We start from the raw sequence: 16,383 nt of genomic DNA, 5'->3' as shown, positions 1-16,383 counted from the left end.
ACTGACATAAGGCTTTATTAGCCTCTACACTGACTGACATAAGGCTTTATTAGCCTCTACACTGACTGACATAAGGCTTTATTAGCCTCTACACTGACTGACATAAGGCTTTATGGCCTCTACACTGACTGACATAAGGCTTTATTAGCCTCTACACTGACTGACATAAGGCTTTATTAGCCTCTACACTGGCTGACATACGGCTTTATTAGCCTCTACACTGACTGACATAAGGCTTTATTAGCCTCTACACTGACTGACATAAGGCTTTATTAGCCTCTACACTGACTGACATAAGGCTTTATTAGCCTCTACACTGACTGACATAAGGCTTTATGGCCTCTACACTGACTGACATAAGGCTTTATTAGCCTCTACACTGACTGACATAAGGCTTTATTAGCCTCTACACTGGCTGACATACGGCTTTATAGCCTCTACACTGGCTGACATAAGGCTTTATGGCCTCTACACTGACTGACATAAGGCTTTATAGACTGACATAAGGCTTTATTAGCCTCTACACTGACTGACATAAGGCTTTATTAGCCTCTACACTGACTGACATAAGGCTTTATGGCCTCTACACTGACTGACATAAGGCTTTATGGCCTCTACACTGACTGACATAAGGCTTTATAGACTGACATAAGGCTTTATTAGCCTCTACACTGACTGACATAAGGCTTTATTAGCCTCTACACTGACTGACATAAGGCTTTATGGCCTCTACACTGACTGACATAAGGCTTTATTAGCCTCCACTGACTGACATAAGGCTTTATTAGCCTCTACACTGACTGACATAAGGCTTTATTAGCCTCTACACTGACTGACATAAGGCTTTATTAGCCTCTACACTGACTGACATAAGGCTTTATTAGCCTCTACACTGACTGACATAAGGCTTTATTAGCCTCTTAACTGATGTACATAAGGCTTTATGGCCTCTACACTGGCTGACATACGGCTTTATAGCCTCTACACTGGCTGACATACGGCTTTATAGCCTCTACACTGGCTGACATAAGGCTTTATGGCCTCTACACTGACTGACATAAGGCTTTATTAGCCTCTACACTGACTGACATAAGGCTTTATGGCCTCTACACTGACTGACATAAGGCTTTATGGCCTCTACACTGACTGACATAAGGCTTTATAGACTGACATAAGGCTTTATTAGCCTCTACACTGACTGACATAAGGCTTTATTAGCCTCTACACTGACTGACATAAGGCTTTATTAGCCTCTACACTGACTGACATAAGGCTTTATGGCCTCTACACTGACTGACATAAGGCTTTATAGACTGACATAAGGCTTTATTAGCCTCTACACTGACTGACATAAGGCTTTATTAGCCTCTACACTGACTGACATAAGGCTTTATGGCCTCTACACTGACTGACATAAGGCTTTATTAGCCTCTACACTGACTGACATAAGGCTTTATTAGCCTCTACACTGACTGACATAAGGCTTTATTAGCCTCTACACTGACTGACATAAGGCTTTATTAGCCTCTACACTGACTGACATAAGGCTTTATTAGCCTCTACACTGACTGACATAAGGCTTTATGGCCTCTACACTGACTGACATAAGGCTTTATTAGCCTCTACACTGACTGACATAAGGCTTTATTAGCCTCTACACTGACTGACATAAGGCTTTATTAGCCTCTACACTGACTGACATAAGGCTTTATTAGCCTCTACACTGACTGACATAAGGCTTTATTAGCCTCTACACTGACTGACATAAGGCTTTATTAGCCTCTACACTGACTGACATAAGGCTTTATTAGCCTCTACACTGACTGACATAAGGCTTTATTAGCCTCTACACTGACTGACATAAGGCTTTATTAGCCTCTACACTGACTGACATAAGGCTTTATTAGCCTCTACACTGACTGACATAAGGCTTTATTAGCCTCTACACTGACTGACATAAGGCTTTATTAGCCTCTACACTGACTGACATAAGGCTTTATTAGCCTCTACACTGACTGACATGAGGCTTTATTAGCCTCTACACTGACTGACATGAGGCTTTATTAGCCTCTACACTGACTGACATGAGGCTTTATTAGCCTCTACACTGACTGACATGAGGCTTTATTAGCCTCTACACTGACTGACATGAGGCTTTATTAGCCTCTACACTGACTGACATGAGGCTTTATTAGCCTCTACACTGACTGACATGAGGCTTTATTAGCCTCTACACTGACTGACATGAGGCTTTATTAGCCTCTACACTGACTGACATGAGGCTTTATTAGCCTCTACACTGACTGACATGAGGCTTTATTAGCCTCTACACTGACTGACATGAGGCTTTATTAGCCTCTACACTGACTGACATGAGGCTTTATTAGCCTCTACACTGACTGACATGAGGCTTTATTAGCCTCTACACTGACTGACATGAGGCTTTATTAGCCTCTACACTGACTGACATGAGGCTTTATTAGCCTCTACACTGACTGACATGAGGCTTTATTAGCCTCTACACTGACTGACATGAGGCTTTATTAGCCTCTACACTGACTGACATAAGGCTTTATAGACTGACATAAGGCTTTATAAGCCTCTACACTGATGGAAATACCAGTTGATGGAAATACATTTGACTGGTCATAGCTTATTGGTCTAAAGGTTAATTTGCATATGTTAGTGGAATTAAACCGGTACCATTACAGTGTATTTTATGTATGTTATCATAGGCGTACAGCACACAGATAGATTTTCCTCTCTGAGGCGCTTGTCGGAGGGAGAGCTGCTGCTACGGTGTATCAAACAGCAAGTGCATTGTCGACAGAAGGCAGGCTTCCTCAGCGCCTCACACACCACTCTGCAATGAGCTGGAGGCTCAGTGTGTATTTCTCAGAAAACCGGTTACATGGACCTGGAACATTTTACTACATATTAAGGCATGTCTTCACCTTGCTTTCAAAGTAGCCTAGTCGAAAAAACAGACCATATCCGTGGAGGGAATTATATCAGCTTTCTTTCGTTGTCCATGTGCCTTTTGCTAAATTTCATTGAGATAAAAAATGTATTTTTTGAGAGAGACCTGGTCCAACCAAGACAGCAGCAGGGGGGGCAATGAGACAAATATCAGATATATTGCAATGACTTAAAAGACAGAGAAGTAATTCTAGCCACACACACTGACTGATTATCTCTCTCAGATTCCAACTGCTGATTCATGTCTGGACATATACATACTGTATATCTACCAAAGAAAGGTCTGTTAATTGCTCACTAAAATATATGCAGTTTAACTTCTCTTGGGTAGGGGGCAGCGTTTGGAATTTTGGATGAAAAGCATGTCCAAATTAAACTGCCAACTACTCATCCCCAGAAGATAAGATATGCATATTATTAGTAGATTTGGAAAGAAAATACTCTGACGTTTCTAAAACTGTTGGAATCATATCTGAGTTATTTAGCAGACGAAACCCTGAGGACAAACCATTCAGATTTTTTATTTTTTTAAGTCACTCTCTTTTCAATGGGTTTTCATTGGGAAACCAGATTTCAAAGGGACTTTCTTGCAGTCCCTACCGCTTCCACTGGATGTCAACAGTCTTTATAAATTGGGTGGCTTATGGTAGAGGAATTAACATTACACTCTCTGGCAACAGCTCTGGTGGACATTCCTGCTGTCACCATGCCAACTGCCCACTCCCTCAACTTGAGACATCTGTAGCAGTGTGTTGTGACAGAAATTCACATTTTAGTGTGACCTTTTATTTTCCCCGGCACAAGGTGCACCTGCGTAATCATCATGCGGTTAAATCAGCTTCTTGATATAACAGGTGGATGGATTATCTTGGCAAAGGAGAAATTCTCACCAACAGGGATGTAAACAAATTTGTGCCTGAATATTTTTTTTGTTTTTTTATTTAAAAAAAAATGTTTTATCCCCTTTTCTCCCCAATTTTCGTGGTATCCAATTGCTAGTAATTACTATCTTCTCTCATCGCTACAACTCCCGTACGGGCTCGGGAGAGACGAAGGTCGAAAGCCATGCGTTCTCCGAAACACAACCCAACCAAGCCGCACTGCTTCTTAACACAGCGTGCCTCCAACCCGGAAGCCAGCCGCACCAATGTGTCGGAGGAAACACCGTGTACCTGGCCCCCTTGGTTAGCGCGCACTGCGCCCGGCCCGCCACAGGAGTCGCTGACAAGGATATCCCTACCGGCCAAACCCTCCCTAACCCGGACGACGCTAGGCCAATTGTGCGTCGCCCCACGGACCTCCCGGTCGCGGCCGGCTGCGACAGAGCCTGGGAGCGAACCCAGAGACTCTGGTGGCGTAGCTAGCGCTGCGATGCAGTGTCCTAGACCACTGCGCCACCTGGGAGGCCTCTAGTCCACATTCTATAGTAACACCCAGCCTGGGCGCGAACCCAGAGTCTCTGGTGGCACAGCTAGCGCTGCGATGCAGTGCCCTAGACCACTGCACCACCCGGGAGGCCCATTGCATGAAATTTGAGGGGGAAAATAAGCTTTTTTGTTCACATGGAACATTTCTGAGATCTGATATTTCAGTTCATGAAACGTTTTACCAACACTTCACATGTTGCGTTCACATTTTTGTTCAGTATAGATGTGGACAGTTATTTTATCAGGATTTTCTAAGGACTGCACATCGTTGCATCGTCAATTTGCATGTTCTGTTACTGTGAATTACCATATTCTAAATCTTAATGATTTACTATATTATCTAATCCGCTTAAGCACTTTAATACATATTGGTCCGGTAAATTTCTCAAATGTTCAGTAAATTTACAAAATGCTATCGGTTAAATATCCGTCGCCACGGAAACCCTGGTCTGAATAAGTTTTATGTCGTTGTGATCCACAGGAGCCACGATGGACCAGCTGGACCTGCAGCCCACAGGGGACTCACCGTTAAGGTAACTATAGGACACACACACACACACACACACACACACACACACACACACACACACACAGTAGGCTTCTTTCTCTTTTCTCTCTGTTATTGATCTCTCTGTTTATTGGTTATTGATTTGTAGTTAACGGTTAATGTTAAATTGGGATCCTGAACGTTTAGGAAAATCCCTAACAGTCCCCCCCACAAAATTCTAATCACAATGCAGCTGGCTACTCTTTCTCTTCGCTGATGATGCCAGTGTGTGTTCAGTCTTCGGTCTGTCCTTTAGAATATCCTAGCCAGCATAAGGCACTACATCGCGTTGAGGCGTCACTACAGCCCCGGGTTTGATCCCAGGCTGTGTCACAGCTGGCAGTGACCTGAAGCCCCATGAGGTGGCTCACAGTTGGCCCAGCGTCGTCCGGGGTCAGTTTGGTCCGGCCTGGGATTTCCTTGTCCCAAAGCACTCTTGCGACTCCTTATGGCGTGCCTGCAAGCTGATTTCGGTCGTCAGTTGGACAGTTTTTCCCGACGCATTGGTGCGGCTGGCTTCTGGGTTAAGCGAGCGGTGTGTCTAGAAGCAGTGCGAAGCTGTCAAGGGGAAGGGTGGCTACTTTGAAGAATCTCATAAAATATTTTTAGATTTGTTTAACACTTGTTTGGTTACTACATGATTCCATATGTGTTATTTCATAGTTTTGATGTCTTCACTATTATTCTACAATGTAGAAAATAGTAAAAATAAAGAAAAACCCTTGAATGAGTTGACGTGTCCAAACCTTTGATTGGTACTGTATGTCTATTGATGATCGGCCCCTGCTTTATTTTAGCTGCGAGAATCTTAGGAGTGGATTCAAGATTTAGTTTTTTATTAAATGTATTTGGTAATTAACAAACTTTTTTTAAGTACTTTATTTTCTCCAGGCAGCTCTATTATTTGATTGACAGTTCTGGTCGCCTAGTGATGGCAGTTAGTCCCGCCTCAGAAGCGGTATTCCTTTACAGTAAAATGGTACATCAACCAGGGAAGTTAATATTGTTATTTGTCTGAATCTAAAAAGCCGTTGCGAACCCTTACAGACCAACATGCCGCTTTTCAAAGGTATATGACTGCGTTAGTATTCAGTCTGTTCTGTGTACCTAATATAAACTGTTCATTTTTTAAAACTGGTCTACCTTCAGACGAGTCTTGCCTGGTGTCAACGTTACAGGCTGGTGGCGGAGGTGTAATGATGTTTCCCTGGTACACGTTAAGTCCCTTGATACCAATTGAGCAAGGTTTCCAAGCCCTGAAGATTTCAGGCTTTTCTGGAGGCAATGGGGGGGTCCAACCCAGTACTAGATGGGTGTACCTAATAAACTGTATATGTCTATTCATTTTTAAAACTGGTCTACCTTCAGACGAGTCTGGTGTCAACGGTACAGGCTGGTGGCATATGCCTGCGTTAGTATCCAGTCTGTTCTGGAGGCGAAGGGGGGTACGACCCGGTACTAGATGGGGCGAACCTAATAAACTGCGGTCATGCATGCCTAATTGGACCATTATTCTGCATTGTGAATTGACGTGGAATTTAATCATTTTTTTTCTTATCGTTTTAATTATATATATATATATTTTTTAATAATTTTATGGCCGTTTAAACGTTAAGCAGAATTGTCCATTTGTCACATCCCTTGGTTGTTTATTGGTTGGTTATTTGCTGTGTGTTTCAGGGTCGAGGAGGTCCACCCTTCTCCAACAGGGTCAGACGTTCTCTCAACCCTCTCCTCTACAGAAACACTGAATACGATGTCTGGGTCAAGTCCAAGAGAGGTACATTTTTAAGATAATTCATTTGAATCCAATTCCCATCAATTACATCCAAATAAGTATTTCTGTCTTTTAGAAGACATGGACACTAAGGGATATAGAAAGCACTTTGTCCATACGGCTAGTCTGACCGCTGATACAGCAGTAGATCATCTGTAGGTCACGTGCTGTTAAACTGTGTACGGCAGCTAGCCTAGCGGTTAAGAGTGTTGGGCCAGTAACCGAAAGGTCACTGGTTCAGGATCCCCTGAACAGGCAAGGTGGGGGGGAATCTGCCTTTCTGTCCTTGGGCAAGGCCGTTAAACCCCCCCCCACCAACAACTGTTCCCCGGGCGCTGGTGATGTTGATTAGGGCAGCCGCACCGCTCTGATTTAGGGGTTAAATGCGGGAGACACATTTCCGGTGATGCGTTGTTGTGCAACTGAAGGATATCTATCAAGGTTAACCTCTACTTCCTCAGAAACCCGGGTCCGGGAGCACCCCCACCAGTAAAAAAGCTGACTAGCATAGGCTAGCATAGCGTCACAAGTAAATAGTAGCATCTAAATATCATTAAATCACAAGTCCAAGACACCAGATGAAAGATACACATCTTGGTAGTCAAGCCATCATTTCTGATTTTTAAAATGTTTTACAGGGAAGACACAATATGTAAATCTATTAGCTAACCACGTTAGCAAAAGACACCACTCCCATACTCAACCATTTTTCTTACTCCATCAGCAGCTATCACAAATTCGACCAAATAAAGATATAAATAGCCACTAACCAAAAAACAACCTCATCAGATGACAGTCTGATAACATATTTATTGTATAGCATATGTTTTGTTAGAAAAATGTGCATATTTCAGGTATAAATCATAGTTTTCCATTGCAGCCACCATCACAACTCGACTAGAATAACTACAGAGACCATCGTGTATTACCTAATTACTCATCATAAAACATTTCTTAAAAATACACAGCGTACAGCAATTGAAAGACACAGATCTTGTGAATCCAGACAATATTTCAGATTTTCTAAGTGTTTTACAGCGAAAACACAATATAGCGTTATATTAGCTTAGCACAGTAGCAAACCACACAACAGCATTGATTCCAGCCAAACATAGCGATAACGTATTCACCACCAAAATATATTAATTTTCACTAACCTTCTCAGAATTCTTCAGATGAGTCCTGTAACAACATATTACACAATTCATATAGAATTTGTTCGAAAATGTGCATATTTAGCGGCACAAATCGTGCTTATACAATGAAAATAGTGTCCAAATACTCAAGCAATCTGTCCGGCGCCATCTTGGAAAGATACATATTTTTATCGGAAACTATTCATAAACTTGACTAAAAAAATCCAGGTTGGACAGCAATTAAAAGACAAATTAGTTCTTAATGCAATCGCTGAATTACATTTTTAAAATTAACCTTACTGCGCAATACTCGGTACAATACAGGGTGCGATAGCGCAACGCTACATGGAAAATAATGGCGTCTAATACATTTTTCTTTTTCAACAGAACAACGTTTTATCAGCATAAATAGTACTTACTATTAGCTGAACTCACATCAGAATCTTGGGAAAGGTGTCCGTTGGCCAAAAGAATCGTTGCTGGGTTGGAGAATGTTTCCCTCGACGTTGCAATTAACAGAATGGCATTCGAGAGAGAGACACCCAAGTTCCTACAGCGCCATGGAAATAAATACCTGAAAATCGCAATATACTGACATAAACTGATATAAATCGGTTTAAAATAACAAGATTATGATGTCTTTAAAGCCTATATCGAATAAAAACAGAGCCGGATATATCTTAGAGCTAAAACCAGAGCTTCTAAAACGACAGACCCTCTCTGCGTCAGCGCGAAGATCCAAAAGGGTGGACACATCGATTCCAATCAATTTATAGACTTTCGGCTCTGCGTAGAAACTCCATTTCAAGTCTCCCTATTCGCTGACACCCAGTGGAAGGCGTATGCAGTGCATCTCAACCAATAGAGGACAGGCAAATTAATACACAGGTCTCAGAACAGCCAGAAAAATTCTGCATTCTGACATACACATAGGAAAATTGCTCTAAGTCCAGTTCTGTTTCACCCACAGATATAATTCAAACGGTTTTAGAAACTAGAGAGTGTTTTCTATCCAATAGTAATAATAATATGCATATTGTACGAGCAAGAATTGAGTACGAGGCAGTTTAATATGGGAACACCAAGAAAAAAATAGTGCTAACAGCTCCCCCTATTGACAAGAAGTTTTAATATACACATCTTTTTGAAATTTTATTTTACTTTTATTTAACTAGGCAAGTCAGTTAAGAACAAATTCTTATTTACAATGACGGTCTAGGAACAGTGGGTTAACTGCCTTGTTCAGGGGCAGAACGACAGATTTTTACCTTGTCAGCTCAGGGATTCGATCTTGCAACCTTTCGGTTACTAGTCCAACGCTCTAACCACTAGGATACCTGCCAGTATTTGGACACATCTGCTCGTCCGACGTCTCACTTCAAAATCATGGCATTAATATTGAGTTGGTCCCCCCTTTGCTGCTATAACAGCCTCCACTCTTCTGGGAAGGCTTTCCACTAGATGTTGGAACATTGCTGCTATAACAGCCTCCACTCTTCACAGAAGACTTTCCACTAGATGTTGGAACATTGCTGAGGGGACTTGCTTCCATTCAGCCACAAGAGCATTACTGAGGTCGGTCACTGATTTTAGGCGATTAGGCCTGGCTCGCAGTCGGCCTTCCAATTCATCCCAAAGGTGTTCGATGGGGTTGAGGTCAGGGCTCTATGCAGGCCAGTCAAGTTCTTCCACACCGATCTCAACAAACCATTTCTGTATGGACCTGTCTTTGTGCACTGGGGCATTGTTATGCTGAAACAGGAAAGGGCCTTCCCCAAATTGTTGCCACAAAGTTGGAAGCACAGAATCGTCTAGAATGTCATTGTATGCTGTAACGTTAAGATTTCCCTTCACTAGAACTAAGAGGCCCGAACGATGAAAAACAGCCCCAGACCATAATTCCTCCTCCACCAAACTTTACAGTTGGCAATATGCATTGGGGAAGGTAGCGTTCTCCTGGCATCCACCAAACCCAGATGTTTTCTGTCGGACTGCCAGATGTTGAAGCTTTTCTTTTTCTTTCTTTCAAATACAAAAGTTTCCGGTTTTATTTTTTGGGGGATTAAATAGTATTTCAATTTTTTTTCTTTTTTTTTTTTTTTTTTTTCTCTCCCAGATGTCATTTACTATAATAACCTTGGTACCTGTCATGGTGATTTTGTTCACCTGTTATAACTTGTTTACTTCCTGTTTCAGCTCAGCAGAAGCTGGATTTCTGCATCGCCGCTGGGATGCAGTATACAGTGGGAGACAAGTGCAAGGTACGGTGTGTGTGAGGTCTTCTCTCCACTGACTGTTTTTTTGTGTGGATGCTCTCTGATAGTGTAGTTCTGTCCCGCCCCGTCTAGGTTCGCCTTGACAACGGTGGACGTTACTATGGCGCCTACATCCAGGAAGTGTCGCCTGACAACGGGCCCGTCACTGTCTTCATAGAGGAACTGGGCAAGAGGTAGGTCATCTTTCTCCTTTTATATTATCTTTGTTCTCTGATTTACTCTTATTTACTCTTTATTTATTTATCATATAATATTAATTTGTGTGTTTGTCCAGACACACGGTGTCCCTCTGGAACCTGCGCCCTCCCACAGATGACACGTTGTCCTGGAGCACGGTGGCCCGAGACGGAAAGAGACTGAACAACGGCTCTGTTCCAAACTCTGGTAAGAACCCTACAACTTTCCCCTAGCCCCCTAATCTCTGGTAAGGACCCTACAACTGTCCCCTAGCCCCCTAATCTCTGGTAAGGACCCTACAACTGTCCCCTAGCCCCCTAATCTCTGGTAAGGACCCTACAACTGTCCCCTAGCCCCCTAATCTCTGGTAAGGACCCTACAACTGTCCCCTAGCCCCCTAATCTCTGGTAAGGACCCTACAACTGTCCCCTAGCCCCCTAATCTCTGGTAAGGACCCTACAACTGTCCCCTAGCCCCCTAATCTCTGGTAAGGACCCTACAACTGTCCCCTAGCCCCCTAATCTCTGGTAAGGACCCTGCAACTGTCCCATAGCCCCCTAATCTCTGGTAAGGACCCTACAACTGTCCCCTAGCCCCCTAATCTCTGGTAAGGACCTTGCAACTGTCCCCTAGCCCCCTAAACTCTAGTAAGGACCCTACAACTGTCCCCTAGCCCCCTAATCTCTGGTAAGGACCCTACAACTGTCCCCTAGCCCCCTAATCTCTGGTAAGAACCCTACAACTGTCCCCTAGCCCCCTAATCTCTGGTAAGGACCCAACAACTGTCCCATAGCCCCCTAATCTCTGGTAAGGACCCTACAACTGTCCCCTAGCCCCCTAATCTCTGGTAAGGACCTTGCAACTGTCCCCTAGCCCCCTAATCTCTGGTAAGGACCCTGCAACTGTCCCATAGCCCCCTAATCTCTGGTAAGGACCTTGCAACTGTCCCCTAGCCCCCTAAACTCTAGTAAGGACCCTACAACTGTCCCCTAGCCCCCTAATCTCTGGTAAGGACCCTACAACTGTCCCCTAGCCCCCTAATCTCTGGTAAGAACCCTGCAACTGTCCCCTAGCCCCCTAATCTCTGGTAAGGACCCTACAACTGTCCCCTAGCCCCCTAAACTCTAGTAAGGACCCTACAACTGTCCCCTAGCCCCCTAATCTCTGGTAAGGACCCTACAACTGTCCCCTAGCCCCCTAATCTCTGGTAAGAACCCTACAACTGTCCCCTAGCCCCCTAATCTCTGGTAAGGACCCAACAACTGTCCCATAGCCCCCTAATCTCTGGTAAGGACCCTACAACTGTCCCCTAGCCCCCTAATCTCTGGTAAGGACCTTGCAACTGTCCCCTAGCCCCCTAATCTCTGGTAAGGACCCTGCAACTGTCCCATAGCCCCCTAATCTCTGGTAAGGACCCTACAACTGTCCCCTAGCCCCCTAAACTCTAGTAAGGACCCTACAACTGTCCCCTAGCCCCCTAATCTCTGGTAAGGACCCTACAACTGTCCCCTAGCCCCCTAATCTCTGGTAAGAACCCTACAACTGTCCCCTAGCCCCCTAATCTCTGGTAAGGACCCAACAACTGTCCCATAGCCCCCTAATCTCTGGTAAGGACCCTACAACTGTCCCCTAGCCCCCTAATCTCTGGTAAGGACCTTGCAACTGTCCCCTAGCCCCCTAATCTCTGGTAAGGACCCTGCAACTGTCCCATAGCCCCCTAATCTCTGGTAAGGACCTTGCAACTGTCCCCTAGCCCCCTAAACTCTAGTAAGGACCCTACAACTGTCCCCTAGCCCCCTAATCTCTGGTAAGGACCCTACAACTGTCCCCTAGCCCCCTAATCTCTGGTAAGAACCCTGCAACTGTCCCCTAGCCCCCTAATCTCTGGTAAGGACCCTACAACTGTCCCCTAGCCCCCTAAACTCTGGTAAGGACCCTACAACTGTCCCCTAGCCCCCTAAACTCTGGTAAGGACCCTACAACTGTCCCCTAGCCCCCTAATCTCTGGTAAGGACCCTACAACTGTCCCCTAGCCCCCTAATCGCTGGTAAGGACCCTACAACTGTCCCCTAGCCCCCTAATCTCTGGTAAGGGCCTTAATAACCTTTCTAGGACACACGTTCCGCTAGCAGAACCCCTCAACAACATTCCGCTGAAAAGGCAGCGTTTTTTTGTTTGTTTTTTTTGTTTTTTTGTTATGTAACTTTCACACATTAACAAGTCCAATACAGCAAATGAAAGATAAACATCTTGTTAATCTACCAATTGTGTCCGATTAAAAAAAAAAAAATATATATATATATATAATTAAAAAAAAATGCTTTACAGCGAAAACACACAGCCATTTTCCCAGCCAAAGATAGGAGTCACAAAAAGCAGAAATGGAGAGAAAATTAATCAATAACCTTTGATGATCTTCATCAGATGACACTCATAGGACTTCATGTTACACAATTCATGTATGTTTTGTTCGATTAAGTTCATATTTATATCCGAAAATCTCAGTTTACATTGGCGCCATGTTCAGAAATGCCTCCAAAATATCCGGAGAAATTGCAGAGAGCCACGTCAAATAACAGCAATACTCATCATAAACTTTGATGAAAGATCCATGTTTTACATAGAATTAAAGATACACTTGTTCTTAATGCATCTACTGTGTCAGATTTCAAAAAAACTTTGCGGAAAAAGCAAACCATGCAATAATCTGAGAGGGTGCTCGGATAGAAACAACATTTCTCCGCCATGTTAGAGTCAACAGAAATACGAAATTACATCATAAATATTCCCTTTGATTATCTTCATCAGAATGCACTCCCAGGAATCCTAGTTCCACAAAAAAAAAAAAACCTTCTCGATAATGTCCATCATTTATGTCCAAGTAGCTACTTTTGTTAGCGCGTTTAGTACACATATCCAAACGCTCGCGCAGATCCAGGTGAACGTCGGACGAAAACTTCGAAAAGTTATATTACAGGTCGAATAAGCTGGTCAAACTTCGTAGAGAATCAATCTTTAGGATGTTATCATATATTCAATAACGTTCCAACCTGAGAATTCCTTTGTGTCTATAGAAGTAATGGAATGCAAGTCGATATGATGTGAAATGCTCGTGACCAGGACCTGGCTCTATGCCAGACCACTGACTCAAATAGCTCCCATCCGGGTCAATATCACAGTAGAAGCTTCATTCAATGTTCTACAGACTGTTGACATCTAGTGGAAGGCGTAGGAAGTGCAAACAGATCCATATCCCACTGGGATTTCAATAGGCGATGAGTTGAAAATCGACCAGCCTCAGAATTCCCACTTCCTGTTTGGATTTTTTTCCTCTGGTTTTTGCCTGCCATATGAGTTATGTTATACTCACAGACAGCATTCAAACAGTTTTAGAAACTTCCGAGTGTTTTCTATCCAATAGTAATAATAATATGCATATATTAGCATCTGGGACAGAGTAGGAGGCAGTTCACTCTGGGCACGCTATTCATCCAAAGTGAAAATGCTGCCCCCTATCCCTAAAGTTAAAGCCACTAACTCTATGAAAACCTCTTGCATCTTCCCGACAGTATTCTTGAATAACCTTTTCCTGCTCTGGATTCGAGAGCAATCAGTCTTTGATCGATCTCTTGTGTTCTGGAATATATTTGTTTTAGAATGAGCTGTGTTCTGTTGTTGAACACTCCCAATCCTTCCCTCTCTCTCTCTCTCTCTCTCTCTCTCTCTCCAGATTGGGAAGGCAGGGGAAGAGGAAGGAAGTCAGGGAAGCCTTCGACGCCGTCGGCAACGCAGTCTGTCTCCCAGGCTAAAGGACCCTCCCAAAGTGGTGGGCGTGGTGTCCAGAAGCAGCACTCTTGGCCCCCGCAGGCCACTGTAGAGGAGGGAGGGGTCCGGAGCACCCTCCACCTCAACACCAGGTCTGTTTGGAGCCCAATACATTTTTACACAGATCTTAGATGGAAAACAAACCACAGTAGAAAGTTTCAGGGAAAGTATTCAGACCTCTTCCCCCTTTTCCACATTTCGTTAAAATGGATTCATTTGTTTTTTTCCCCTAATCAATCTACAAACAATTTCCCTATAATGACAAGGCAAAAACAGGTTTTAAGAAATGTTTTGCAAAACCCTGAAGTATCACATATACACAAGTATTCAGACCCTTTACTCAGTACTTTGTTGAAGCACCTTTGGCAGCGATTACAGCCTCAAGTCTTCTTGGGTATGACGCTACAAGCTTGGCACACCTGTATATGGGGAGTTTCTCCCATTATTCTCTGCAGATCCTCTCAAGCTCTATCAGGTTGGATGGGGAGCGTCGCTGCACAGCTATTTTCAGGTCTCTTCAGAGATGTTTGATCGAGTTCAAGTCCGGGCTCTTGCTGGGCCACTCAAGGACATTCTGAGACTTGTCCCGAAGCCACTCCTGTTGGAAGGTGAACCTTCACCTCAGTATGAGGTCCTGAGCGCTCTGGAGCAGGTTTTCATCAAGGATCTCTCTGTACTTTGCTCCGTTCATCTTTCCCTTGATCCTGACTAGTCTCCCAGTCCCTACCGCTGAAAAACATCCCCACAGCATGATGCTGCCACCACCATGCTTCACCGTAGGGATGGAGCCAGGTTTCCTTCAGACGTGACACTTGGCATTCAGGCCAAAGAGTTCAATCTTGATTTCATCAGATCAGAGAATCTTGTTTCTCATGGTTTGAGAGTCTTTAGGTGCCTTTTGGCAAACTCCAAGCGGACTGTCATGTGCCTTTTACTGATTGGCTTCTGTCTGGCCACTCTACTATAAAGGCCTGATTGGTGGAGTGATGCAGAGATGGTTGTCCTTCTGGAAGGTTCTCTGGAGCTCTGTCAGTGACCTTCAATGCTGCAGAAATGTTTTGGTACCCTTCCCCAAATCTGTGCCTCGACACAATCCTGTCTCGGAGCTCTACGGAAACTTCCTTCGACCTCATGGCTTGGTTTTTTGCTCTGACGTGCTCGGTCAACCGTGGGACCGATGTGAATCGTTTCAGGAAACTAGGTGTATGTCGTGCGTCACTACTTCACTTCATTAAATGTTTTAATCAAAAATGCGTTTTGGGGCAGAAATGCCTTCTGGGACATGTGACCTTTCACGTGCCTTAATAACAAACTTGTATTTCTATAAAATTGTGAAATTACGAGCCTATTTGCTTTAGCCATGGATTAAGCACGGAACCTTCCCATGATTGGCTTAAATAATGTATGGGCTGGACATGCCGAGAGATGAGTTTGGATTGGTCTGCCATGTAGCAAGCTTCTGTCTATAACGTGAGCTGTTCAGTATGTGTTGACAGCCCTTTCTACCGCACCGGTTTTGAATGATATTAACGTTAGCCGTCGAGAACGACAAAGATTTTGCTACTTTTCTCAGCAACATTTGATGTCCTGAATTTAGCAGCCGCTATCGACCGATCAGTTGGGGAAAAAGTGACGGGTTACTTTCTGCACACGCCACGGTCCGTGTGAACCGGAGTGACGCGATACAACGCTGGCCAAACCAGATGGAGCTACAAACAAAAGAGTTAAATGGTTCCAGTCTGACAATATTCCAATGTAAAAAAACACATTTTCAAATGTTGATGCTTAAGACCGAATCCAGGTGGTCGGTCACATATGGACAGGTGTGTGCCTTTCCAAATCATGTCCAATCAATTGAATTTACCCACAGGTGGACTCCAAGTTGTAGAAACATCTCAAGGATGATCAATGGAAACAGGATTCACCTGAGCTCAATTTCAAATCTCATAGCAAAAGGGTCTGAATAGTTATGTAAAATAAGCTATTTCTGTATACGATTTTTTTTTTTTTACATTTGCAAAAATAAAAAAACCTGTTTTCACTTTGTCGGGGTTGTTATGGGGTATTGTGATGTCACTATGGGGTATTGTGATGTCACTATGGGGTATTGTGATGTCACTATGGGGTATTGTGATGTCACTATGAGGTATTGTGATGTCATTATGGGGTGTTGTGTGTAGATTGATGAGGAAAATGTTTTATCTAATCCATTTTAGAATAAGGCCGGGAACTTAACAAA

The 16,383-nt window shown here is 43.7% G+C and overlaps 1 protein-coding gene across 2 annotated transcripts in view; it reads left to right on the top strand.

The window, feature by feature from the left end:
• otud4 (OTU deubiquitinase 4) overlaps positions 1 to 16,383 on the top strand; it is a 41,728-nt gene that overhangs the window by 3,956 nt on the left and 21,389 nt on the right. For both annotated transcript variants that reach the window (XM_055901251.1, XM_055901252.1), the window contains exons 8-13: positions 4,888 to 4,939; positions 6,634 to 6,733; positions 10,063 to 10,127; positions 10,215 to 10,315; positions 10,417 to 10,526; positions 14,050 to 14,236. In XM_055901251.1, the coding sequence (XP_055757226.1) occupies positions 4,888 to 4,939; positions 6,634 to 6,733; positions 10,063 to 10,127; positions 10,215 to 10,315; positions 10,417 to 10,526; positions 14,050 to 14,236 (615 nt within the window). The remainder of the gene's footprint in view (positions 1 to 4,887; positions 4,940 to 6,633; positions 6,734 to 10,062; positions 10,128 to 10,214; positions 10,316 to 10,416; positions 10,527 to 14,049; positions 14,237 to 16,383) is intronic.

Source organism: Salvelinus fontinalis, chromosome 36 (genome assembly GCF_029448725.1).
Source record: "Salvelinus fontinalis isolate EN_2023a chromosome 36, ASM2944872v1, whole genome shotgun sequence".
NCBI classification, from domain to species: Eukaryota; Metazoa; Chordata; class Actinopteri; order Salmoniformes; family Salmonidae; genus Salvelinus; species Salvelinus fontinalis.
This window is presented reverse-complemented; position numbering and strand designations above follow the sequence as displayed.